General features: G+C 34.0%; 3 protein-coding genes across 6 annotated transcripts; 1 reads left to right on the top strand and 2 right to left on the bottom strand.

The window, feature by feature from the left end:
* Window positions 1-3,573: 3,573 nt before the first annotated feature.
* On the bottom strand, window positions 3,574-11,081 carry LOC131944442 (coiled-coil domain-containing protein 170). Its single transcript, XM_059305045.1, has 12 exons — window positions 10,761-11,081; window positions 10,235-10,351; window positions 9,957-10,052; window positions 9,548-9,804; window positions 9,190-9,340; window positions 8,733-8,918; window positions 8,300-8,617; window positions 7,924-8,124; window positions 7,535-7,708; window positions 7,192-7,434; window positions 6,790-7,026; window positions 3,574-6,462 (listed from the first exon to the last, which is right to left on the bottom strand). Exons 1-12 carry the CDS (start codon window positions 10,959-10,961, stop codon window positions 6,148-6,150), a joined length of 2,496 nt encoding a protein of 831 aa, XP_059161028.1. The 5' UTR covers window positions 10,962-11,081; the 3' UTR covers window positions 3,574-6,147.
* A 2,319-nt stretch (window positions 11,082-13,400) lies between these two features.
* On the top strand, window positions 13,401-16,548 carry LOC131944444 (uncharacterized). Its single transcript, XM_059305051.1, has 3 exons — window positions 13,401-13,655; window positions 14,723-14,896; window positions 16,270-16,548. Exons 1-3 carry the CDS (start codon window positions 13,566-13,568, stop codon window positions 16,405-16,407), a joined length of 402 nt encoding a protein of 133 aa, XP_059161034.1. The 5' UTR covers window positions 13,401-13,565; the 3' UTR covers window positions 16,408-16,548.
* Window positions 16,549-16,726: 178 nt separating this feature from the next.
* Window positions 16,727-26,232, bottom strand: LOC131944443 (uncharacterized). Of its 4 annotated transcripts, none has more exons than XM_059305047.1 (9): window positions 26,214-26,232; window positions 21,768-21,819; window positions 20,379-20,531; window positions 19,608-19,768; window positions 19,259-19,438; window positions 18,999-19,062; window positions 17,887-17,990; window positions 17,621-17,715; window positions 16,727-17,237 (listed from the first exon to the last, which is right to left on the bottom strand). In XM_059305047.1, the coding sequence occupies exons 3-9, from the start codon at window positions 20,436-20,438 to the stop codon at window positions 17,161-17,163; spliced, it is 741 nt and encodes a 246-aa protein (XP_059161030.1). In that variant the 5' UTR covers window positions 20,439-20,531; window positions 21,768-21,819; window positions 26,214-26,232; the 3' UTR covers window positions 16,727-17,160. The 4 variants fall into 4 exon arrangements, with proteins under 4 accessions (XP_059161030.1, XP_059161029.1, XP_059161033.1 ...); XM_059305046.1 differs by lacking the exon at window positions 26,214-26,232 and adding an exon at window positions 25,886-25,926; XM_059305050.1 differs by lacking the exons at window positions 21,768-21,819; window positions 26,214-26,232 and adding an exon at window positions 25,886-25,904.
* Between the last annotated feature and the right edge of the window lie 1,465 nt (window positions 26,233-27,697).

The following is a 27,697-nucleotide window of genomic DNA, read 5'->3' on the forward strand; positions in this document are numbered from 1 at the left end:
TGACCTTAGCATGGATAGAGTAGGTCCTAAAAGATTAGCCTAAATTATGTCAGGCTCATGATGAAAATATGGGAGATGGGGAGATGGGGGGGTCAGAGTTTTGACTTTGAGCTACTTAGCGTGGAGGTGCCAATGAAATGACATAAGGCACATCGTGTATGTTATTTGTTTCATGATAAAACTCACCAATTAAAGGAGCATAGCCGCGGTTCCCCAAATATCTTCTAGCAGATGGAACTTGTCTATTGGCACCTTAGTTTTTAAAAGGTTGTTGATCCCGACATTGATTGTTAGCGTCTTATATCGGTACTCGTATAAACATGTTCATTCAACTAATTGCTGTTTAATTAGCGAATCACTTCTTTCTACTTAATCATTCATTTGTTAAAATTTAATCAGGTTTTTGTTTTTCCAATTTAAACCAGACAATCAAAAAGTTAAACTTTTTCCCCCTCGAATATGTGATTGACATCTTGCCATCTATTCATCCAATCAGAAAATGACACGAGATTTCTGTGGCTTGTAAAAAAAATTGACAGACGTCAAACCTCAGGCATATGCTGACCAGCAGAAGTCTTCGGGACGCAATCGTCCACGTGACCCCTCGATCAGATCGAGGCTGTGTAAACAAGTAGCAGATACTGTCGTCTGTTGGTGTGGAAACTAACACAAAGGTTGGAAGTCGAAAAAAACATGTCAAAATGACATAAATCCTAATTCCTATGGTAGGGATATAAAAAAAATCTTTTATACACACAGTCATCACTTGTATACACATCATCAGTCGTCGTTTATATACACATCAGTCATCAATTGTTATACACATCAGTCATTACCTCTATACACATCAGTCATCACCTCTATACACATCAGTCATTACCTCTATACACATCAGTCATCACCTCTATACACATCAGTCATCAGTTGTTATACACATCAATCATCACTTGTGTACAAATCAGACATCACTTGTATACACATCAGTCATCACTACTATACACATCAGTCATCACTTCTATACAAATAAGACATCTCTTGTCTACATATCGGTCACCACTTGTATCTATATATATAATTCTCTTCTTGGATACCCTAGAAAACACCAAGCTGTAAGCGCGCCTAGCAACCCCCTCTCTTCCTCTCTGGGCATATCCCTACCACCCCCACCCCACATGGTCTGGTGAGCTGTGGTTCACGCTAAATGTTTACAATCGTAGAGCCGGGTTTAGTGACGGCTATTAGGGGCAGATAATGTAGTTTGAAACGATTTTAAACTTGGGGGAGGTAACTAAGAGGAGGCTGCTTTCGCGTGGGGAGGGGGGGGGGGCGGGACTACAGTGCCGCCAGACCCCGCAATGTGGGGGTGGGGGGGGGCATAGCTGACCATAATGAAATTTTTTATAGTTAAAAAAAAATATTTTCTTGCATTTTTAACTTGACGGTAAAATCTTTTGTAAATAACAACCAGATCTACTACAGTAGTGATGTTATACAGTAGCTAACACATGCTGTTGCGTAAAAAAAATATATGCCTGAGCTGTAGTGTGTAAGATAGACAAACGTTCAAAACAGTTCAATGACTTATTTCCCTTTTTTTAAATAGTTAAATAGGGGTGCCCATAAGCTCCTTTTAATATATTTGTACTAAACAAATTAAAAAGTAATTTCCTTTCTTAATTATTATTTTTAAAAAAATACATACTAAGAATGACATAACATAAGAAGGTAATATATTTAACAAAAATAATATAAATACAAAAAAATATATATATATAAATAAACATAACACAGGAAACCATTACACATACAATGCTTTCACGTTTTATATTCTTTTTACCGGCTAAAAAACTAGAGACTAGGCAGTATTACAGTAAACATTTAGAAAGAACTAGTTCTAAATCTAAAAAAAATAATAATTCAAATCAGACTAATGCACTCACACACATGACATGTCGTAATTTGTTTATATTGAAAAAAAGACAATTTTTTTTCATACCCGATCAGGCCAGAAATGAGTATCCAATGTTTGTGTTATGTGTTTGTATATATATATATATATATATATATATATATATATATATATATATATATATATATATATATATATATATATATATATATATATATATATATATATATATATATATATATATATATATATATATATATATATATATATATGGGCCCAGAATTTTTTTGCGGGGTGGCCCTTTTTTTCTAGTTCCGCCACTGGGGGGGGGGGGAGGGGGAGTGTAGGGTAGGGGTTGGGGGAAAAGGAGGGTGGGGGTAGTATCGTCCTTAACGACCTACTGATACTGTTTTAAAGCAAACATTTTCTGTAGCAGCACTGGTACCGTCGAATTCACAAATTATGAATTACTGAAAAGTAGAAAATAAAACAACTAAATAGCGGCATATGATACGCCGGGGGTCGGCTCGTATTATATATTAGCCATCACACTATTGGCGCCTTTCATTGAAAGATCCTAGAGGTTGGGTACAGGTTTGTCCTCACTACCGCCCAGATGCCCAGGGACTGTTGTATGAAAGCCTTGAGTGTAGGCTATCACACTTCATAATAGTGAGTTAGAACATACATCGAAGACCGCATTGGTGTTAGTGGCTTCGCGGGGCGCTGGGTTAAACTATCGCAGGGGCGCCGGTTCGGTTTAGTCAACGAATGTAGTGGCCCTCCGTGCCCCCTTAAGTAGAGTACTCTTTAAAATGCATTTAGGCGCCATAGTGTTCTCAGGGAAGTCCGGGGAGCTCTAGGTAACACGACCGCTGTGCCACCGACGGACGCGTCTGGTTCGATTTAGTTAACGATTAGAGTAGCCCGCCGTGTCCCTAGCGTATGGCACACTTTAAAACGATCGTAGGCGCCATAGTGCTAACGGGCGAGCCAGGGAAGTTCTGGGACACCCGACCGCCGGCAGATGCGCTTTGGGTCAACGGATCTTGGTGCTAAGACGCTATGAAACTGTGTGTCAAACCGCAACCTGCTACATGGCGAAGCAAGTCCTAAATTTGAACTTTTTTAAATCGCGAAAACATTCCCATGTGTTTTCTCAACAACTCGCAATGCGTAAAATATCTCAATAGATTTTTTTAAGCAGCACACTAATTTAATAATATTAAAACGTGATTATAAAACGTGATAGCTAATACAAATTTCCTAAACAACTTTGTTTGTAGTTCATTGTCCTGTGTGTGTGTGTAGGGGGGGAGGGGTTGTCTGGATTTGTTATATGACAAAGCAGGTGTTGGCAAACATAATTATTATGTCATATACTGTGTGGAGGGGGTTAAAAATGTCATATCACTATTTTATATATGTACACTCCTAGACATTTTACATTACCATAATGTTTTGTGTGACAGCGATTACACAATGCTATAGTTGAGAAACAATGGTTGAGCAATTCAGTTTAGAGCACTAAAACTTGGCTAGTCTGAAGATGGTAAACTACCTGGCCAAGTTGGTCACATTCCTGAAGCATCCACAATCACTCTCTAACCAATGTGTTAAACTTGAGGGGGGGGGGGGGGGGGTCATTAGAATACACAACACAGTGCCCAAGTAATATTTTATTTAATATTTAAAACTAAAATAATGGAAACATTGCTGTATTATGATCTAAAATGAATTTGAAGTGTTACAATAGTGGCATAATAATAACATATGTATATACATAAACATAAACAGCAAATAATAAAGATCATTTTACATACACAATTATTTTGTAACTGTATGTGCTTATTGAGACAGAGACAGGTTTTATTAAATTCAAGAAAACAATTTGCCCTTTAAAATCCTCATCTTGTATTCTTTACACTTATTTCGTATTTTTTTTTATTCTTATAGAAGTTCAACGAAAAACAAGAAAGAAAGAATTATAAAGACTTGTTTACATTAGTTGTTATAGAAACAACCTTGTTGTTAAATGTGCAGGGTTTTTAAGATACATGTAGTGCTTGCATTATAACTAATAAAAAAGTTGAATTAAATTTTCAATGAAACAAATCAATGATGCAGTAGCTTTGGCACTAAGGAGGTCACGAGAGATAAAATGCAAATCTGTCCTGTCATACTGCTAGCATTTGTAACTTCCAATATTGGTTTTATCTAGTGCTTTAACAAGTTAAAACTTCTATTCATGACAAACTTTCATTTGCCTGTTTGGTGTTGTGTAATATGTCATAGGCCTGTTTGTTCAATGAAATCTGGCAACACTGTCTGTGGTGTAAGCAATTGTTTTCCCACAGCTGGTGCAGGTCTCACAGATAATAATCTGGGCTAGGCAAAACTGATTCAGTAAATATATTGTTTTCTACATTCTTCATTGTCAAGTTTTTAATCCAATCACGCAGTTCCTAAAATAGACAGTCATGATTTCCCAACATTAGGACAAAAAAGCCATTGATCATTTTAGGTATACATTAGTACAATTGTAATGAAAACAGAACCATTGATCATTTTAGATATACATTAGTCTAAGTGTAAAGATAAAAGAGCCATTGGTCAATTAAAATATGCATTAGTCCAATAGTTGAGAAAAAAAAATTACATGAATTTTGTGCAGTGCAAGAATACAGATGATAAAAATACATGTGTGTAAAATGTATACAGTAAAAAAATAAAATTACTTAACTGGAATGTAAAATTCATACATTTAAAACAATTTACTTTCAAATTATGTGTAATAAATTATTCAATTTTAGTTGTTTATAAATACGTATTTCGGTGTATATAGCTTTTAAATTTCATGTTATACTTAAGTTTACTGAGATGAAAGTGGGAACATATTATAGATATTTAACTTGAGACTGTCCAGTAACTAACAGCTTATAGGACTAGCTGGGCTCAAAACATTCCACCACCAAACGTTTTTCATTTTATTTGTATTATACAGGCACTTTATTAAATTACTGCAGAAATGATGGACAATATACGTCTTATTTTTACCCTGAAACATTTTTTTTTAAAAACTAAGAATTTAAAAACTTTTAAAATTATATCCTGATGATATGATAATAGCTCAACTCAAGCAAATAGTTTGAGAAATATTCAAGTTCCTGAGTTCAAGGGTTAAAACTGACATTCACAAAAATGACAGGCTTTGTTAAGGTAGTCATTTTGTTTCTAATTAATTATATCAACCTCACATATTTTTATTAAAAATAATTAAATGGAATCAGATCAATACAAAATATGAAGAAAATCAATATATCTGTACAGAAAATCAATAGAACATAATTAAGTGTAGAAGATCAACAGAACATAAATAATACACCCTACACAAGAATACACTATACAGAAGATGAATGGAACATAAATACATCAGTACAGTAGATGAATAAAACAGAACATATACTCTAAAGAAATAGGATGCTTCATTTGCTGCATGAAGTAAGTGCAACAAAATTAAAAAATATAAATAATTCAAGGTGTAAATTTTGATTCCATTAATATAGAGTGGCTAAAAGTTGTAAATGAAGTTACATATATGAATGTATTATCACAGTTTGTTTGGTAAAATTAAATGACCAGTGCTTTAAGGTAAGACACATTTATTTATAGCTCTGTCACATCAGACAAGCCTGCTCAAAATGATATTATTATGTCTACTACATTTTAATGTTTCAAAACTTCGTTTAGGTTAATCATAGGTAAAAACTGATTAAAAACTAATAACATAGTATATCATTCTACTTAATTTGGCTGTATTTTAAGGCAAAACTCTTATAATTAAAGCCTTCAATATGAAAAGGCAGCATGGCTATATTTTGTTGTAACTTAAAATTTTCATCTGATACAGTTATTTGATTCTACTTTACTATAAGATAAGATAAATAAAAAATTGTTAATAAAATGTATTAGATTTAAGACTACATCATGCTTGAATTAGAATACAGAGCATGTTTTGTTTTGTTCAAATTATGACAGCCTTTCTTTCGATGATTTACCAAAATTGATTGTAAAAAGTTTGTATATTGATTTAATAAAAGAGAGATTACGTCCCTTTTTTAAAAACAAAGGGAAATAATCTATAACAATTATTGTGCTATTTCTGTTGTAAGAGTTATGTTTTGGTCTCAGTGTCAACAAAACAAAACTTGGAGTGCAGTCCTAAAGAAAATTAAGGTTTAATAGACTCGTGGATCTCGCCTCATGGGGGACACCGACCGAGCTCTGGTTCTCAACTTTGCTGCTTTCCTCCGCGACCTTTCCCTAGATCTGGCTATAACAGGATCTGTGGCTTCCAGAATGTGCCGGTACTGTGGGGCTGTTCCATCCTCCACGTCCTGGAGGGCCTCCTCCAAGGACAAGGTGGTGAAGGCAGTCGTGTGGTGGGCCTGGATCAGCTTTTCTAGGCGAGTGATGATTTCATAATCAGGGACGGCCAGTGTGTTGATGTCAAGGCCAAGCATACGTGCCACAACAGTTCGGAAATCAATCAACTGGAACAATATGCATCAAAAGTTTAAAGGTGACAGTTCAGTTGGTAATGAGAGGGGAAAATGTGTGTTTTAATTTAAAGGCACCATAACAGTTTAATCAGACTTGAATAGTTTTGTAAGCTAAAGAGGGGAAATGATGTTTTGTTTGCACTTTTTATTTCAATCGTTGAAACTTTTATTGTTTATTCTTTTTGTATGTATCCAAATGTAAATGGTATTTTAAAATGTATTGACTAAAAGTTTATAAATCAGTAAGAATTTTTTTTTTAAATAATTGCTACAATTTTTTCCAAAGTTACACAAGTTAAACATAAACCCCCAACGAACCTGTTTTTCTCTGTATTTAAGATTATCCAGTGCATTCTTGGTGGTTCGCAGCTCACTACTGAGTGCCTGCACCGCATTTTCTGATGCAACTCGTTTTTCTTGGAGTGTTAATTCATTAGTGTCAACTGAAGATTTCAGTTCTGAAATTTTCTTTGATTGGCGCTTGCGAACCTCTTCTAACTCGTCAATTTGACGCGCCAGCTCTTGAATATCTTTTTGTTGCTCTAGAGTCCTTACCTAGTTGAAGAAAAAAGTTTTAAAATAACAACTGCATCTTGAACAAACTGATCATATACTCTTTCTTGATAATAAAAATTGTACGGCAGTGACACTAAAATGTTACAGAAAAAACAACAATTAATTAGTTTACTGATTGATAAGAAAAGTTCAAAGGTCACTGACCTTGAGTTCACCAGAGCCCAGCAGTTGAGCCTTGAGGTTTTGAACCTCATGCCGTGAGTCTTGCAGCTGGAGCTTGTATTTCTCAACCAGTTTTTCCAGTTTCTGGACACGAATGCTCTCAGACTCACGCTGTTTCTCAAAGTCTACACGTCCATGAACCCTCTCTTCTAAGTTGGTCATTTTCTTACGCAACAAGTCAATATGTAAGTCTTTGCTTTCTAACTGTTCTTTCAGAGATTTGACCTAGAATACAAAAAATCAAGTAAGTTTTCTATCTAAAAAAAAAGTCAATGTTTCAATGGGAGTAGGCTAAGAAAGCTCAGGTGTGGAATAACTTGACTACCTTTCGCTGTAGATTGTAAACATGAGTTGATTTATCAGCCAGAGCGTCTGCTTCAAGCTTCATCAGCTGCTCAGCACGTGCTATCAGGGCATCCATTGTTAGGTCAAGGCCAAGGTCTAGAGAAATGCGATCCATCTTCATAATTTCCCCAAGTTTTTGTAGACCTCTGAGGTACTATTAATAAATAAATTTCATCAGCTACATAATTTTTTTAAAATGAAACACAAGTATTAGAAATAAGCCAGTTGCATTACATTCTATTTATAAAACAACTTGTAAAACACAAGACAATCAGTATCACTTTCCACTGAAAGCTCGATCCATGTGATACTTAAACACAAGACCATCTGTACTTATTTGCACTGAATGCTGTGTCACATGATACTTACTTTTTCCTTGTCAAACTTGAAGCCGTCCCTGAGGCAGTCGCCAGCCGCCAGCTCACCCTCAGCACTTCGGAGCCTCTCGGCCAGATCTGCTGCTTCCACTTCAAACCTCTTCGCCCTTTGGGCCATGTCCCTGTGAATGCTCAATTCATGGTCCAGTTGCTCAGAAAGATTCTTGATGCGGCTCTCATATTCTTCTTGGCGCTAAAAACAATTTAAGTTTATATGCTAATAAAATACAATACAATATAATGTTAAGTTCCCATATGTAAGTTTGTATAAATATAGTTATGATCCTGATATTTTCATGGAAAAAAAATAGTGATCTATTTACTTTCTAGACATTAAATATATTCTTCCTATTTTTGTATAAACTCACCAGACCCAGTTCTTTTCTTTCAGTTGCCAGTCTTCTGACTGTTTCCTTGATACACTCCTCAGATGGGACAATGTTGTTGTATGATGTACTGAGGAGGTTGGCTATCTGTTCCCTGAACAGGTCAAACTGGGTGCTCGCTGTCTTCACAGTGTGGGCAGTTTCACGGTAATTGCGGTCAAGGCTGTGGAAGCGACTTTCTTTCAGCTGCAGCTCGTTTTTGGTGGCGTCAAGAGCTCTATGGCTGGCATCAAGTCTTTCTTTCAACAACTCAATCTCACGCTCCAGGTCCTTTCTTGCAGCCATGGCATTGTCCCGTTCCTGAGTTTAAACAAATTTATTAATTAATTTGATTTAATTTTAAAAATTTGAATACATTTTAAAACTTCAAGTATATTTTTAAAATGTATTTCCACGTAAGATAACCAGGACTGACCTGTCTGAGGTGCTCGATGTCTGATGTGTACCTGGTGGCCACCTTCTGCTCGCGGCCAACCTCTGAGACCAGCCTCATGATGGTTTCTCTACTAGCCTTGGTTTCCAGTTGTGTTTCATTCAAGTGTTCATTCATTGTTAAAATTTTTCCCTTCAGCATAGCATTCTCTTGTATCAGGTCATTCAACTTTGTAAAGAAAATTAATTACATGGTTACTAACCTAAGTGAGTCTGAAACCATACATTTATTAAATAACAAATACATTTTTCATGCTGCCAACTTACACTTCTAGTGTTTACATTAACAAAAAAATACATGCAATTATTTCATGGTAGAATCCATTGAAAATATAAAACATGTATCTAACATTCTGAATATTTGATTGTAAGCAATGAGTCAACAAACTAAAATATTTGAGATGAAAATGAAATGAAACAAGTATATTATATGTGACTACCTTTCTAACAACAACATCAATAGAAGAAGACGATGTGTCAATTACGTCATCTGTGTACAGCATGCTGCCTATCTGACTCAGAAGCTCGTTAAGTCTTCTACTCTCACTAATTAATTTGGAATCTGCTTGATCTCGATCTTCTAGAGATTTTCTGTTAAAATGCACACAAATTTAAAATTAACTACATTAAATCACTTTTACAAGGATCCAATTTTTCATTTCCCACACAATTTAAGTTTTATTCAATAGTTAACAATGAGAAAAAAACGCAAAGATATTTACTATTTTATAACAATTACTGGGTTATTTTTTTGTCTATTATTTGTGCTGTTTTTAGTGTGTACAACAATAAACAAACCTCAGTCTTTGCTCAAGTTCCACAATTTTATCACTGAGCTCCCTATTCTCCCGCTGTAGTGCTGATATCGTAAACTCTCCTCTGTTGGCAACTGTTTCAAATGACCCTGCCCTAGATTCATATTCTCCCAGCTTTTCTCGCAATGATGTGACCATGTTACTAAGGCGAGATTCTGAATCCCTATTTGCGTCAAGTAGATTCTGGAGTTCTTTGATTTTAATGTCTTTAGCTTCCATTTCTACCTGGAGGTCTCGGATCTATAAGGTTTATAAAATACATTTTGCTTTCAGTTTTATATTAAGTTTATAAATAAGTGTTTCTGTGCCAGTCTTGTTCTATAAATATAAGGCACACAATTTTTAAGAGAATAACATAATTAATACTATAATAATTAAAACAAGTTTCGTACTTGTGCTTGCGCTCTTTCATGTTTAACTTGCAATGCTGCAAGCTCACTTCTAGTCATGTCCACTGCTGACCTTTCTCCAAGATAAAGGCTGTCAAGCTGTTGACCACATCCATGAAAATTGAGTGAATGTGTACATAACACATGAATGTACATATTGTGATGTTATTGAAAAAGTATTGTTTATAAATATGAAGCTACAACCAATATGGTAACAAAAAAAGGTATCAAGAAAAATAAATTCTTTGGCTCAAGCTGGTGAATATGTAACTCCTACTCACTCTGTATGAATCTGGTGCTCTTGGAACTTTGGGAGCTGAGTCAAGGCTGACTAAATGTTGTATTAAAGAATCCTTCTTCTTTAGTTCCTCACGGAAAGATTTCAACTGGTCTTGTAGCTATAAATTATGACACCAAAGTTAAATGACATATTTGCCTACAAAAATCTTAAACAGCGTTTATTTACCATAACCATATCTAAAATTAAAGGTTTAAATTTCATACGAAACTATCTGATTGACTTTTTTTATCTCATAAGTTATCAATTATTATTAATAATTTATTTATAAGATAGAACTAAGATTAGGCCCTGGTATTTCTTTAACTTATTTATAGGCCTATACAATATTAAACAAACAGATTTCTAGCTAAACTTAATAAATAATAAATATTGTAGGCCCTATTTGTTAGGCCTACTTGACTTGTTAGTTTTGTTACATTTACAATTTTTATTATTATACTTGTAAGAGCCCCTAACTCTAAGTATTACTAAGTAACATATTGAATTTAAATTATAAACTTGTTTACCTCCACCACTTGTCTTCGTGTATCGTTTCCATCATATTTACTGTCATACTTTAGAATGCCCACCGGCGTCATGCGTCCACTTGTTCCACCAGTTTCTTTTTGTTTGTACCATTGCAGTTCTTCTTCTAAAGCTTTAATTCTTCGTGCAGAATTTATCGCTGGTAGACCATTGAGGTCTCTGCCTAAATTTATGTAACTCATTTCGAAACTAATTTAGAATACACAAAATATTAGAAAACTGTACCATTTACTAGCGACAATCACAACAAATATTATTCCCTCGTCTCAACCTCGCATAGCAACGATGGCAACAACATGTACACTTCCGCTAAAACTATTAATATCGATACTGGTAATCGAGGTTTATGTTATGGTTTCATTTTAAAAAGGTATAAAAATTAGAAAGAGCATTTAGAGAAAATAATATTATAAAGGGTTTATTAAATTGTTATATTTTGTGATGTAAGAAAACAATAATGTCGTGTTTGCTTTTGATACCTCTAGTATTAATGTTAGAATTAGTTTAGGCTTATAAGGTTTACGACAATTGGTCACTAGAAGTTGGGCATTGGGCATTGACTTGAAAGACAAAGACGTTTATGAGGCTCAAGTTATCATGTTATGTCATGATTTTACTATTGAAAAACGATTGTTGTTAATATCTAATCGATTACTACTAACATCAGATAGGTCTGATCGTGTCAAGAAATCACACTTCACACTAGCCTAACGATTACGCTGAGGTTGGTCACCCGGAACAAAAAGAAATCGGGTGCATTGATCGTTACGTGGGCGATGTGGCTTTACACAACAGCTTATCTGATTCACAGTGAGCTAGCGGTTTGTGTGACGTAGGCTACAGCTCATGCAGTGTTTCTTTCAGACATTTTTCTTCGGGGGGTGGGGGAGCATTTGAAATTTTTGGGGTGTGGACATTACTACATTAGTTGATCTATATATTTTCTATATAGATCTAGATTAAATATTTTTTTTGTATTTCGTCTCTTCAATAGATGTCTAATAGAAACAGGATTTCAAAGAATTGTATACTAGATCTATATATTTAGACCTAATAAGTAATATACTCAAAATCTATAAATGTATAAGGCCTATTTGGGGTCAATATTTGCCCAATATCACGATCAGAAAGGGGGGGGGAGTCCTGTTTTTCTTTTTAATGTACATCATTATAAAAACAAGTTAATAAAAAGTCTAGTGACAATTTAAGCGCAATTTCCGTAATTAATTCTTTGTGACCGAACGAAAGGATATTTTTGAAAACTTTCTTCGGCAAAATTGTTCTAAATTATGACAGGAATCGATTGGTAAATGTTTCAAGTCGCTAAGTGGTCTGGTTGCCGAGATATGGGCCAAAAACTGCTTTTTTTCGAGGGTTTTTTTTTGCTTTTCCGGGAAATCCAGGAAGGAATTCCGGGAATTTTTTTATCCCACAATCCTCCTCGGAACTTGCTTAACATATTTGCTTTTGGAACTAGTCCTCGATATTGCTTCGTTGAGGAGGAGATACGACTTAAAGCTGCGGACACACATCCATCCAGAAATGACGAGTTAATAATCGCAATTCCTGTAAGGAAATTTAGCTAAAAAAGAGCTACTCCATACCATGGCATTTTTAAAGAAAATAAACTGAATATATGCAGGATTGTTTTTTTTTTCTTTCGAATTTTCTGGGGTTTTTTTTTTAAATTAAAATAAATATAGTATATTTCATTTTGACCCAGCACATCTAATATGAGACATATAAATAGGGTCTCTAAGTTGCAATTGGAGGCGTGATGTCATTTTAGAGGAGGGCGGTATGGCTTTTTGTGACGATATGGGGTGGTAAAATTGTCCAAAAAGCATGATGTCATTTGTGGGCATAGCGCTGACAGATGAACTCTACTTGACCTGCCCCATCGACCATCAGTCCATCAGGTTCTAAAACTAAAAGGTAAATGTGTAAGATATCATAGTTTCTTGTTTCGTATGATTCATATCACATGGTGATATAGATATAAACTGGTCCTAGAATCTAGATCTAGGTGCTTTGACCACAGGTGTTTTGACCTATGACCTATATTGAGTATATTCTATAAGGTCTACTGTAACTGTGGTCTTAAGTCAGTGGCGTAGGCAGGGGGGGGGGTTAGGGGGGTCATAACCCCCCCCCCATAGACCCCTCGGTGTATATATATATATATAAAGTATGAGGGGGGGGGGTGCAAATCGAAAGTTTGAGAGGGGGTGCAAATCAAAAGTCTGAGGGGGGGGGGGGGTGTGTGCAAATCGAAAGCTTGAGGGGGGGGCTGCAAATCGAAAGCTTGATTGAGGGGGGTGCAAATCAAAAGACTGAGGGGGGGGTGCAAATCGAAAGCTTGTCTCCGAATAAAAATTGGACCCCCCCCCCCCCCCCTTGAGACGATCCTGGCTACGCCTACGCCACTGTCTTAAGTAAATCTAAATATAGCAGCTTATTGTTGTTGTTTTTTTTTAATAATCTGAAGATTTCTGTATGATTGAAGATTATCACGGAATCGATAGTTATGAATTGTAACCTAGGCCTGTAGAAAAGCATCAGCTAATTTTTCCTCATTCAACATTTATCGGGAATTACCGTCCACTAAAAATATCTAATTATCGAAGGGAGATCAATCTACACGCATAACAACTTGTCCTTGCGATAGTAGGGCATGTCAGTCTCAGTGCTGTTCTGTTGACTGGAAAACATTTGGAAAACATTTCGCTAAACATAGATTTAATTACTTTTAAAATTGTTAGTGACTATCCTTAGACTTTCCAACAATGACTATTTTCTACAAGTTTAATAGCATATCGCAAAATTTAAACGCTGCTTCCCAGGATGTCTCAACAGGACAACCGATCACACCCCAGGTACAGAGTACAGAAATAATAATATTATTAGAATATTAGATCTAGTACAATAAACAAAACAATCATACGACCAGATTTTTTCAACCAATTGGTTGTGTGGGTCAGGACGGGTTTGTGGACGTATTAGATCTGTATAATCTAGATTCTAGACTCTAGTATAATATTAATATAGGGCCTAGATAGTATAGAGTATAGATCTACTCAATATTAATAATATTATTATAGTTTATTTTATAGTCTATATTCCTATAACCTAAAACACGATTTGGTACTTTCATAATTCTGCAATTTTAAGTTGGCTGAAAGCCGGAAAACAACATAGCCATATATAATGCCCTAGTTCAGTTGTCATCACCCCCCCCCCCCCCCCCAGGCTAACTTAACATTACCATAACAGTGGCATAACAGCATAATCTTACAGACTTGTTGCCTATTATGGGGGCTCACATAAAATCAGAGTTACAATTTCAACAAGGGTTATAGTCTCAATGTATAGAGCATGCCAAATATCTGCCTAAATCTTTTTTTGCAATTAAGAGGATATTAACTAATTGCAATACATAATAATTTCAAAAACAGATTGTTTTGTTTTTAAAAATTAACAAAAGTATTAATTTTAAAAAAATGATAATTCAGCCTATTTAGTGTGTTACTGTTTTTAGTAAACTATTTATTGATATCAATATCTGATAAAATGTCACTACTTGTAACAGTATGCCCCAATTTATTGGAAATTTCTTTAATCTAATGAATGATGAGCTGTGGGCATAATAAAAAGTAATATTGATATAAGTACAGTAATATGTTGACATTTTTGGGAGAAATTTTATCCAATCTTATACTTATACCAACCAGAGTTTCTTCCAGGCATCTCTTCAGGGGGGGGGGGGGGGGGGGGGGGGATGGAACTAGACAGGAAAGTATAAACTTTTATTTTATATTGTTTGATTTTTTATTCAAATGATAGTCTTCTTAAATATTTTTCTTTAACAATTTTATACTTATTCCTCATACAGTTTTATATAGGTCCTACTGGTAATTATTTTAACTAAATCTTTTACTTTCAGTTTCTTTCTGGAAAACAGGCTCCAACAGAGGTATCCAAGGTTTTTTATGACTTCAAGACAGATTTACAACCAACGAGAGCCCAGTCATCTGTGTCAAACCTAAGACCTGGAGAATACCCAGTTCCCAGTACGAAAAACTACAAGACGTTTATGGAAAGGCAGACAAAGTTTTTAGTAAGATCACTTATGCTCTGTTGTTTAGACAGTTGAAAAATTGTTCTTCTATACAACCACTTAGATCTTTGGCCCCTAGCATAGTGGTGCACAATTGCTGTTTCACTGACATGGTATAAGTGGAATAATCTTCCCTGCCAGGCTGTGAAATGGAGTTCATCCCACTGGTTGTAAAAAGGCTGGTTATTTTTCTTACTTTTTACAAGCTTTTATTTAGTTAGTTTCTTTGTGGGCTTGTGACAAATCTTGTAACTCAGTTTTGACACACTTCCACTGCAGCGATTTCGTTCAAACTTTCCAGATACGTTCCACTTTGATGACAATACAAGTCTATTTTTTTATTTAATTAGAAATAAGTCATTAAAATTAATCAAATGGTTTCCAAACTAAAGAGAGATAACAAAATTAAAACATTCAATAGATAACTATATTCATTAATAGAAGGGGAGATAGGAGTCTGGAGGGTTGTGGTTTATGAGAATGTTAACAATCGTAGAGCTGGTTGATCTAGTGAAGGCTATTGGGGCAGATAATATAGTTTATAAATGATTTGAAACTAAGGGGAGGTAACAAGATCTACTTTATGTGGTTTCCATCGTCTGTAAAATGTCATAACGGATGGCTGATTTCACAGGGGGGGGGGAAATATTAATCTTTCACAAGCTACTGATGGTTTTTACAGCAAATATTTATAGTTGCAGCATTGGTAGATATAGATTATGAATTACAAAAAAGTAGAAAATAAATATAAAAAAAAACTTTCTAAATAGCATGCTTTTAAATGCACGGACAATAAGAAAATAAAACTAATTTGCTTTCTTTCATAAAAGCATTGGTTGCTGAAATATGTAAAAGATCTCATCTCATGCGTAACCAAATCTTGCTATTAGAAAGGTTTTTTTATATTTGTTTTATTACTGTTCTTGTCACCCTATTGTATATTTCTTTCTTTATAGATACCTAAAGATAAACATGTTGACACTTTTCTAGTTTTAAAAACAGCCATCTAAACTGACCTTGTTTCCAACAACTAACACATCCAGTTGTCTACTCCACATGTCACAACTGCTGATTGGTGGTTATTTTCATTTCTTACCATGAAATCTGTCTATATACCACTAAAATTCACAGCATTGTCCTGTTTTAATATTTATTTGTTAGAATTGCAAGATCAGAGAATCTCCATTATGTGTAGAATTTCAAAATGCCAACTTCTGTAGAAAAGAATTTTTTTTTAAATATCATTGGGTAGCTTTATAGTTAATGTTTGTGACTAGGTTAACCAAGTAATTTGTTAATTTCCATGAGGTGAATATGGTACTTTTTATGTAGTAAATAGAAATGATGTAACATTATTCATTCAATATTTTCAGATCAGCGATGGTAAACTTGTGTGGCAAAAACTGCCAGTTGACAAGCCCTTATATTTTACTGCTGCAGCCCTTGTACTGGTTGCTACTGCATGGACTGCCTGGAGTCTCAAAACTTTTGCGTCACCTCCCAAAAATTGATGACCACAATAAGCTCAAACATTGAGTCTATTCCTTGCGTAAAACTGATCTAATTCTTTCAAAAATTGTACAATTAATTGTATTACATGTTGTAAGTAGTTAAATAAATCAAATATTTGTTTACCACAGTTTGATTTTTAATCTGCGGTTATAATTACATGTCATTTCCTTCCACCTTGGTGCTGCATTCTTATCAAGTTTATCTTTCACACCTGTGCAAAATACTATTAAGGCCCTTAGGTGCATGTGACTTAAAAGTGAACAAGTTTAAAACCTGCATCCTTTCATAACCCATATTTAAATATTGTACAAACACAAATTAACAAGTCATAACTTTATTGTGCAACAATCTTTGACAAGTAATACAAAATTGAAAAAAATGAACATGGCTCATTTAGTGGGTCCACTTTTAGAGCTCAGATAAATATTTACATAATTTGTGAACATTAAAAAAACACTATTTCAATAAATACATGGCAAACCAACAGAACACTACCAATGTAGTATTCATGAATAAAAACTAATGTACAAAGAAATAAAATGTCAATGAGGGGAATATAACACTACCTTAGTTTTAATAATGGTTGATGGAAGCTTTTTAAGCAAAAGGGCAAAGTAAAAATATCTTTAACATGTCAAACAAAAATCATGCAAAATGCTGCATTGTAACTCAGTTATACATTTTTTCTCTTATCTTACATAAAAATACAGCATAATTTACAACATGAATGTCAGCAGATAAAACAAACTGTGTCATTGTTTTCGAAAGCCTTTCAAAATTGGGTAAATGTTTTCAAAGGCATCATAAATTTCAGATCTTACTTTGGCACCTAAACAGCAGAAAAGAAAAAGACAATTAAATAATAGGCAGAAACTGAATTTAGTGTTAGTTAATAGCTTTGATATTTATCTTAACCAGTAGTGTAGACAGGATTGTTGAGGAGGGGGCGGATGGGTAGAACCCATTTTCAATGGATTTGTATCATCTAAGGCCTGCCTGTGTCACAATTTGAAAATTTTGAATGTCATCAAACGACAACTTTATATAATTAAAATCAATCTAGAATATATTAATAAACAAAATTTGAGCCCCTCTATAACAGGATCATGTCTGCACCAATGACAGCAATCAAATTGTGCTATGAATATTTTTTAGAGCAGAATTTAAAAAATTTAAAAAAAAAACTGTCCAAAAATTATAAAACGTCTTTACCTGTTAAAACAACTTTGCCAGAAACAAAAATGAGTAGAACAATCCTAGGCTTGACCATCCGATAGATGAGACCAGGGAAAAGTTCTGGCTCATAACTGCCGAGGTAAAAAAAATTATTAGCCATCTTCTACAACACTAACAGAAAGTGAAAGAAATCTAGGTTTGTAGAATTAATAATTTTTTAGTGGAACTAATTAGCATACCACAATATAATTTTGATTGATTAATATAACATTTCAGTTTAAAACTTCAGAAAATTAATTTACCTTGAAAACTGAGCATGAGTTAAAACTAGCCCTTCCAGTCGTATAGGAAACTTGACATCACAACTGCCCACCATGTTTTGAATTTTAAAATCTTGAAACTTGGCCTAAAATTTGGTTTTTAGCAAGTTAAAAGTATTTAATACTTCAGCAAGTTGAAAGTCTTCAATACATTGATTTTGTGACAATATTACTGATCCATTAGAGTGATAAATGTTTTGTTATAAGTGGAAGAATATACTAATACACAAATACATTTAAAGTAGGTCATTCAAAGTGAAGAAAATGTATTTTGGGAGATTTTAAAAATAAAAAATCCTCAAGTAGTGCTACACTAACAAAATTTATGAGTATAAAGTTGAAATCTATATCTCACAAAATAGCTTTTGTGCTGTTTTTTGTACATGTTGGATTAAAAAAAATATTATTTTATGAGTTGTCAGACATGAAGTACACTATATAAATAGGTTGTTTGAGAATACAAACATTTTAAGTTTGTATCATTACAGCTTATGATAAAGTGATTAATAAGATTTTTGATGGGACTACATTTTCACTCAAATTTTAGTATTTATAAAAGCAAAATGTGAAAATATTTTCCACTTAATATGAGTAACAAAAAGGTAAATAGAAACATTTAATTTATTTAGTTGTCACTCGTAACAAATTGTATAAACATTTAAAGTCTACTATATCATTGACCTTCTAACCATTAATATGTTAGGCATATTGTATACATTATCGTGTGGTTGGTATTTTTGTGCCTGTGTTACTACCTGTAAATGTTTCTTGATGCTAAAGAGCATGTTATGTTTAAATTTTTATTTACTATGGTACCTGATGTTTTTTGTATGCACTTTTTATGAAGATGGACTGAGATATTTTATATTTTGAAGCAAATAACTTCTATGTTTTAAATATCCCAGAAAATATTGGATCTTGAAAATTAGATGCCCTATTTTCAGCTTATTTGAAACCTTTTAAATTTTTAGGATATTTTTTTTAAAAACTGGTCTCGCATCAGTCTCTATCAGGAGAAATGCTAAAGATGTCTGATTTATAGTTAATTTCAGTTTGGACTACCTACTTTAAAAAAATTTACATGTCTAACTCACCGGAAACCCAAGTTTTTGAACAATCCTGGCATACTTTCTTGCTGCTAGTTTTGCCTGATCTTCACTACAATGAAAGTTGTGTAGTTTATTAGGCTAAAATTTGCTAGTTTTTTAAAGTTCACTTATTTAATGCAGATAAAATTGATGAAAACACCTAAAGCTCAAAGAAACTTAAAAAAAGCAAGGTACTAGTAAAAAAAGATACAAAGCAAAAATTGTCTAGAATATGATAATTTTAAAATTTAATATAAACTAACTACCTTTTAGCTCCTGTGCAAACCATTTTTCCAGAACTAAATATCAGGGCAGTTGTGCGAGGGTCTCTTATACGCATGATGACAGCGGCAAAGCGCTTGGGATTGTATTCTGCATTCCTAGCTCTCAAAGCAATTGTTTTCAGGTCCAGTTTACAAGCCAAATTCACAGTACATACAATATTTCTGAAAAATAACGAATTGCAAAAATAACTGCTACATTAATATGAGCAATGAATATGCTTATTCTATGTAGCTACAGAAATACAAAACGGGGTTTAAGTGTAATTTACTATTTTTCATTCAGGATAAACTATAACCAATGACATCTTTATAACAAGGAAATTGTGCTCACTGCAGCTGTGGTTTGATGCCTGATGTTCCCTCTGAGGCTGGAGTAGCAGGAGAGAAAGGTGTCATTGGTCCCCCAGGGTTGGGGGTTGCTGGGTTGTACAAGCTGGCATTGGATGGTGGGAGAACAGGATTAAAGCCCATGCCAGGGGAGAGCAATGGACTCTGTAAACAAGAAACAAAATGAAGTTTCTTAAAGAGTAAATCAATGTATCAATAACTTGTTACTAAACATAGCATAAAAAATTAGACACGAGGCCACTATATGAATACAATTAAATAGCATTATCAGCCTCAGTGCAGTTGTACTAATTAGTTTAAAGCCAATCACAGGTAAAATCTGACGTTAACAATTTAGTTTCCATTTAGCTGGGAATAGTTCTGACAGTTATATTATAAGTGACATGCCCATTCCCTGTTGGCTAACAATGTGATTCAAAATGATAAGGTGGTAAAACAGCATGTGATCAAGTTGCAAAAGCAAATGAGAAGAAAAAAATAGGCTTTTTAAAGCTTACACTAGGTTTTGATGCTACTAGAAAGGTAAAGTCACCCAGACAAATAACGGCAAGACATTCATTTGATCCCATAATCAAGCAAATTATTTAATAGGACCTAATAGGTTCTGAACTGGGGCATACAGATTATTATTAACACTGCACCATATTCATTTTGGCTATTTTTAGGATAGCCCAGGTCTGGCCTAAAAGCTATTCCTAGTCAACTGGGAACGGACACTTCTATAACTTTAAAAATGTAATAATTTAAAACCTACCTGTAACTGTGGTTGAGGCGTTAACCCTGTCCCATAAGGAGAAAAATGATTGCTGTCCATTGTTTCCAATAGCAGTCAATAGTAAGTTATATAGCTTAATAAGTAGCCAGGATGCTAAGCACTACGACATATTGTTCAAAGCAGGATGTGTAACTGCAGGAGTAAAAGATAAAGTAACAGAAATTTTAGAAATAAGCAAATTGTATTTCTTCATTTTACAGTCTACAAGTAGGATAGAGAGAAAGAAAAAATAGTTTCATAGCTGCAAACAATGATAAAAATTGTAGAAATATGAGTCTGTTAATTGAAATATAGGTCTTGCTAAAATAAATAGAGCCTAGAATTGTGTATGGGTAAATGCTCTTTAATTGGCCGTTTTTAATTTTCCAAATTTAGTCATGTCCTTACTGGTTTAAAATATAGGCCTAGTGTCCAAGCCTGAAAAATAAATACTAAGTTACTACGCAGATCGCCAACTGTTCCGAGTAATTCTTTTAATTCCATTGGACGCATTCTAAAAATTGGTATCGGGAAAATCATTCAATACCATATGCATATATAACTAATAAACTCATATATAAATTCAGGTCCAGTATAACTACTGCTTATAATAAGTTAATAGGCTATATTATGTTTGGAATTACGATATATTTCAACCTGCAGTAACAAAATGAAGCAGTGTTTATTTCCTATGGGATTTGCCAACTTCTGATTGAAAATGCTTAATATTTCCTTTAGGTGTGGTAGAGTCAACCGTGTGGCAGATTAAGTTGATGGCCCAGGAAAACGTCATGTGAGATTTATTTTTTTAATAGTAAAATTTCTATACATTGTCGCTCATGTGATTGTTTGCTTACGTTTCCTATCCGGTGGGCGAAAAATACCACCACAGTCGGCAGGGGTCACTGAGTTCAGCAGGCCTGTAGCATACATCATAGAATGAACACAAGATCTGTTTGAGATCTGTGTCTTTACTTCTCTTCCCCCCCCCCCTTACAAGCAAATTTGACAGACCTACTTCTGGTCATTTTTTTAAGTTCACATAGGTTTATATACAATTTACTGAAGATCAGTTTGATCTAGTTAGATCTAGGACTATCATCTGACCTACTACTAACAATGTACTGTCTTTTTACAAGTTCTAGATCTGAATTCTATTATTTCTTTTTAACCAGTGCCTTCCTTAGGTGTTGAAATAAAACAATCTATGTCAACATTGAATTGCTTAGATGAAACAAAATTGGACAGTCCTGATATCTATTTTTAGTTCGCGTACAACCTAGAGAAAAGATTTAGGGTTCTGCTGAGCGATCTGCGCAACTGCTGCGAAATAAATATTTCAAAAACTTAAGCCTAAAAGTTCTACAAAACCTATGATGTGTACTTTACCTCAGTTGCAGTTCACTGAATGAGAAAGGTGGGTCTATGACTCTTTTTTAATCTTGAAAAGAAGTTATTAGATTAGTTATCATTAGTTAGAGAAAAGATCAATAAAACATCAAAACAAAGGTCATTTTCTTCGAAGTGACTACTCGGAAGATTTTTCTCCCCGTCTCCACTTAGTCGGCAAAAGATAGCTCTGCGCATGCGCAGTGACCTATGGCTAGGGTTAGGGCTGGAATTAAGGTTAGGGATAGGATTAGGGTTGGTGTTAAGGTTCTGCGGTTGTAAACACACGCATGTGCAGTACCATCGAAGACATAGCCGCGATGGTGAGTCGCAGTTTCTCTCCATTGCGCATGAATATCTTTTTCCGGCTAGCATCGGCCAATTTTCTTACTAGGTCTACTGATACTGATTTAGGTCTAAACTCCAGGCCTGTATTATTTGTTAAACCTAGTGTTTATTACTTATAGATTTTTCTCTTAGGTCAGGTTACAATGTACTGTACTTGAAATAGATAGGCCTATGGCCAAATTTTTTTTAATATGCTGCATTATGCTGATGAATCCTAACTTAACTACAACAACTACACGTTAAATGTAAAACCAAAAGGTAAAATTTAGCCAAACTATTAGGCCTAGGCTATTTATTAATAATATTAGACCCTAGGCCTAATTAACCTAACAAAGTAAATGCTGGCCGTGCTGAGTTTAGACTTTAAGACAGATTTTAAACTAAAACTAGTTTACTGAACCCAGAATCTAGATTGAATTTAAAGTAGATCTAGGCCTATAGTTTAGTAATTTAGTTAGAACTAGACAAGATCTACACTACTAGATCTACGCTACTTTAGAATATTAAATTTTAGATCTGATCTACAGTTTTTAGTCTAGAGACTAGCTAAATTCTACTAGAATCTAGATCGAGAGTTAGATATTCTTAATCTTCTTGAATCTAGTCTGGAACTAATAAAGAAGTAGAATAGATCTAGATCTGATTACGATCAGTGTTGTTTAGGTTAGTTAGGGGGCTAGAATTTTAGAAACTAGATCTAGACTTCCTAGTCTGCTGTCTTACTCTTTCTTTAGAATCTAGATTCTAAATCTATATTCTACATCTAAATCTAGCAGCTCGACTGCTGCTAGTGAGAGCTAGTGCCTAACTTAGTAACTATTCTAGACTCTAGTAGCTAGATCTAGAGTAGAGACAGTAGAGAGTGTGGCTAGTTGTTAGACTGGGCGAAAGTAGATTCGGTAATCTATCGTTTTGGGTACGTAAAATCGCCCGCGATTTGTAATGTGAAAAACAGGTGACTCCTTAAATTTTAATAATTATTTCACATTTTGAGTAGGATTTATGTTTTAAAAAATTCAAAAATGTTTCCTTGATTCATTTATGTACCTGTTTTTAAACAATTGAATTAAAACTTTTCCGTAATAAATGAAGACTAGCGATGTTTCCAACAGATGCAACCATGCTCATTTACTATAGCAGCCATCTTGTCTAAGTTTTATTTTTAAAAGCTTTTAGCGCCAGATTCAGGGGGAAGCCACTCTATTTTACAAATGGCTCCTGTTTATATAGCAAATCTTGCTCTCAGACACTGCTGTTTAAAGTTAATTTCTGGCCTATATCGATATATTTAGCCATTGATTTAGGTTTATTATTCATTTATCTATAATATTTGACACAAAAGTATGACAATAAACTTCTATTAAAGCCTTGACAATGAGGTAACGTTTTCGTACATAAATAGCTGCGGGCGATTTTACGTACCCAAAACGATAGATTACCGTAGATTCCAAGCTCGGAAGCTTTATAACTCAAATTTACTGTAACTTTAAATTAGAGTGTATTTTTTAAACGTTAGATAGACTAGAATCTATATCTAGATTCATTCTTGAAATCTTAAAAATAAAATTAAGGGTAAAATCACGATATAGCGTCGGTTATTATTCCGGAACTGTACAGCAGTAAAAAACAGTAAAACCATGGCGTAGTCTGTCGAGCCGTTCCGGAAACCACCGGAAATACTGTAAACCATCATTTATTTGCCGCCATATTATTTTTAATACATAATGTTTAAAAATGTGCAAGGATTGATTTTAGTTGCATTTTAAATACTGTTTTGCTAATTATTTTGTATTTCTAATTATTTTAAGTGTATGTGCTAATTATTGCTGCTACTAAACATTATTCTAGTTATTCTTACTACTTTTAACTTTAGTTAATCTAATCGTCTTATTTACTATGAATAGGGTTGTCGGCATCCGCCGAGTTCGCGGTAAAAACATGACCCGAAATCGCCCATTACTTTCTGATACCGGACCCACGAGATTTGGTTTTGCATACTAATAAGTTTTTAATTTATGGTAATTAATTAAGTTTAAAAGGTCATTTCCTAAGGTTAATTAAAAAGTAGAGTGGTTGTCCCTTAGTTTTAATGGCTTTGCGACCTGATTGCATGCTGTCTCTGCTTTGGTCTTCCCCCTGTATCAAGGTTAGTTTCAAATACGTTGGAATCTCGATTTTTTAAAAGATTCCTCTAGATGAGAGTAGATTACTGATCAGACATATCTTAAGTAATTGGAAATGAAATTTGTTTTTGGATATTTTGACTCCGACATTAGTTATACCCCTCCGAACGTAGACACTGTATGTAGGTCACGCTGCCACCATTGTTATATTTTTTCATCCCGATCTTCCTGCCTTTAAGTTTGGTCCACTAATAACAGCAATCTTATGGCATGTGCAAACAAATCTAATTTTTTATTTCAAAATATATTTACATACCCATCTTTAATTTTTTCAGCTCTAGTTCTAGTTTTCTAGAATATGTTTTTCCTAAAAATCCAATTTTGTCAGACTAGACTCTAGACTGACAAGAGTCAGACCTAGATCTAGATCTAGGTTACCTGTCTGTTGCTATACACTAACATTGTGCTAACTGTAATTTTAAGTATTCAAGTTCTACTTACCCTTAGATATAGTTATATGCTGAAAATCAGAATCCATACACAATTCACACATAAAAACATTGATCTGATAACTTCATTTCACTTATTACAAAATGGCTTTTGTATGGACTCTACTTCACCTGCCCAAAATAACAAGGCAGTTATAGACACATTACAGTGTTCATGTCATTTACTTTAGATTTCTGACTATGGAGTTCTTTCATTCACTGTATTTATATAAAATATTGCTTTAGAAACATTTTCATATTTGCGCAGCAGTTTTATAACAAAATGGCTTAAAGATGGACTCTACTTCACCTGCCCAAAATAATGAGGCAATTATATGCACATAACAGTGTTCAAGTCATTTACTTTAGATTTCTAACTTTGTAGTTCTTTCATTTGCTGTATTTATATAAAATATGGCTTTAGAAACATTTTCATATTTGCGCAGCACACAGTTTTTTGGGGTTATGGGAGGAAGCCAACACAAAAATATAAGTTCTGTATTATTTTTATTAATTTCAACAGCATTTACAAGTTCTATATATCATTCTAGTTAAACTCTGCAAATATGAACAAAATACAACTGCAAGTAAAATAACTATGCTCAATTTATTCAGGTATACCATGATTTGTCACAATTGGCCAATGCAAAAGCAAGGGGATTCCACCCCTCACAAAAAAATTCGCCAAAAAAAAACTATTTGAGCTAGACAGAAAATCTTTTTTGTTTTGTTTTCATATAGTTGAGCTCTACAAGAATATGTAATTTTTATTTTTATATGATGATTAGTGTTTTTTTACCTAAATCCCTACTATGAAGAACATGAGCTGGTTGTCGCAAATCTTCTGCAGGTTTTTTCTGTTTCTTAAAAAAAAATTAATTACTACACTCGAGTTTATTAATAATATTTAGATTTTCTATCTGTTATTAATTTTCTGTCAATTACACTGTAAATTAAGTTAAAACATTAATTTAATGCACTTGACTTTATTTTTTTTTCACCGGTCAAATAAACTATGGTTTACAGTAACGAATGCTACCGAAACTCAACGAACATTACCCAATAATTTCCGACGCTATATCGTGATTTTACCAAATTAAGTAAAACTAGAGTCCAGATCTAGAATCTAGATCTAAATCTAGTATAGATTTTAGCTCACTTCTCCAGGCTGTGATTGAACATGGAGTAGCCAGATAAAACGTTTTCAAAACTTTCTAAAAAGGACCAAGTATATATTGTATATGTTTATGAAGGTGGTATATAGATTTATATCTAGATCTAGTATTTATTGTATTTAATTACACCGTTAAAATTTTAAGGAAAGTTTACTGCAATATTTAACACTACAATTCATTAGGCCTACATGAAATTAATTTAAGCTTTAAAATAAAATTAAGAAGCTAAATTAAGTGCATTTTAAACGAGTAACAGAGATTAGAAAATAGTCCCTGAAAATATCTTTGTTAAAATATTTTTAATAAATATACCCTAACGATTAAAATCCGAACGCCAAACTTAAGAAGAAACACCCATGTTGTAATCATGTGTAGGCCTAAGCACAAATTATTTATTGCCAATGTGGTAAGGCCAATCTAAAACCGGAGGCGGAAAAGACATACTAAAAGTTAAAAATGGTTTAGATCTCATTCAAAAAAATATTATTTTAAGAAAATTAAAACAACTTCCGTAAATAATCAGTAAATATGTTTTTCAAAAACAAAAATTAAAAAAATTATTTGATTGGCAATTCTTCCTCGGAATACTACAAGTTAAATTTATATTTAAGCCTAGGGTCTATACTCATTTATAAAGAAGAGGTTAGAGTTCAAAGGTCGTTCCGTGTGAACTTCAGCGCAGTCAATAATAGTAAAGCGCAGTGCGGGCGTGTTCAGACCAACAACAAACCGTTGAAGCAGACGAGTGGGAAAAAAAAGAAAAAAAAAGGCTTTTTCTTGATATTTTAAGGAAAACTGTTTTTCAAATGGCTCTGTCAAGACTGCAAACTGTTCTTGATTTTATATCATACTGGAAATTGCAATTTTCTTTAGCAACGGCATTGTACGTTTTGGATCCTCAGGAAAAAGTTGTAGTTTATATCCTTTTATTTGTTAGCTTTTAAGTTCATTACTCATTCAATTTTTGTTTTAGTTTTTAAATGTTCACATTGCATTTTTAACTGCTGTTAATTAATCTTATAGCCATAAAGCTTAATTCATTAATAATTATTACGTTTAAGGACGGATTGAGTGAGCTTATTAATATGAAGCCTAATATGTAGGTTATAATATTATTGTAAAGTAACGCAGTTCATAAAATTGTGTCGGGGTGAAAAGAAGTAAACACATTTCTAATTTAGATTACAATGTCGTCTAGATCAGATTTGCTTAGGCCTTATTACGTCGGCATATCGGGATGGGGGGGGGGGGGGGGGGGCGTCGTGCTTTTTTAGATGATTTTTACCTCCCCCATTTTTACAAAAAGCCAGACTCACCAACAAAAGACGTCTCATCCCTGCGTATACCCCCCCCCCCCCCACCCATGCATGCTTTCAAAACATTTTCTGAGTTCGGGCAACCTAGAGTATTTAAAATAACATTTTAAAATGCGAAATTCCATCACCCACCCCCTACGGGGAGTATGTCTGTTTATGGAGGACCCGAACTGTTTTTTTTATTTTGGCGTGGTTGAGGTTACGGTTCATGTGTTTCAGCGTTTTGCAATAACCGCAGGGAATCTGTCCAGCATTGAGTTCAGTTCAGTCTTTACTTAGTTGGTCTTTCAAAAGTCAAGGTTTGACCCCTTTTTATTAATGTCTAAAAAAAAAAGATTACGTTCGTTTATGTAAGCTAGTATAAATTTGGTAATTTGTACCCATTTACCAGAAACAGCTTAGTCATACCCTGAATCGAATCCAAACACACTGACCTAGGGAAACTGTTTAATACTGTACATTATTTGGTTTATTGTTTGC

This window comes from Physella acuta, unplaced genomic scaffold (assembly GCF_028476545.2).
Source record: "Physella acuta isolate Inbredline_101_S28 unplaced genomic scaffold, ASM2847654v3 ptg000494l, whole genome shotgun sequence".
Taxonomy (NCBI): domain Eukaryota; kingdom Metazoa; phylum Mollusca; class Gastropoda; family Physidae; genus Physella; species Physella acuta.

Coding starts and splice junctions, on each gene's coding strand:
- LOC131944442 (XM_059305045.1), bottom strand. CDS start 10,961: ATGAGTTACATAAATTTAGGCAGAGACCTCAATGGTCTACCAGCGATA. Junction 8,618..8,732: donor ACATCGAGCACCTCAGACAG/GTCAGTCCTGGT, acceptor GTTTAAACTCAG/GAACGGGACAATGCCATGGC. Junction 7,709..7,923: donor TCAAGTTTGACAAGGAAAAA/GTAAGTATCATG, acceptor ATTTATTAATAG/TACCTCAGAGGTCTACAAAA.
- LOC131944444 (XM_059305051.1), top strand. CDS start 13,566: ATGACTATTTTCTACAAGTTTAATAGCATATCGCAAAATTTAAACGCT. Junction 13,656..14,722: donor GACAACCGATCACACCCCAG/GTACAGAGTACA, acceptor TTTTACTTTCAG/TTTCTTTCTGGAAAACAGGC. Junction 14,897..16,269: donor AAAGGCAGACAAAGTTTTTA/GTAAGATCACTT, acceptor CAATATTTTCAG/ATCAGCGATGGTAAACTTGT.
- LOC131944443 (XM_059305047.1), bottom strand. CDS start 20,438: ATGGACAGCAATCATTTTTCTCCTTATGGGACAGGGTTAACGCCTCAA. Junction 19,439..19,607: donor GGCATCAAACCACAGCTGCA/GTGAGCACAATT, acceptor GTTATTTTTCAG/AAATATTGTATGTACTGTGA. Junction 17,238..17,620: donor TGGCAAAGTTGTTTTAACAG/GTAAAGACGTTT, acceptor TCTGCTGTTTAG/GTGCCAAAGTAAGATCTGAA.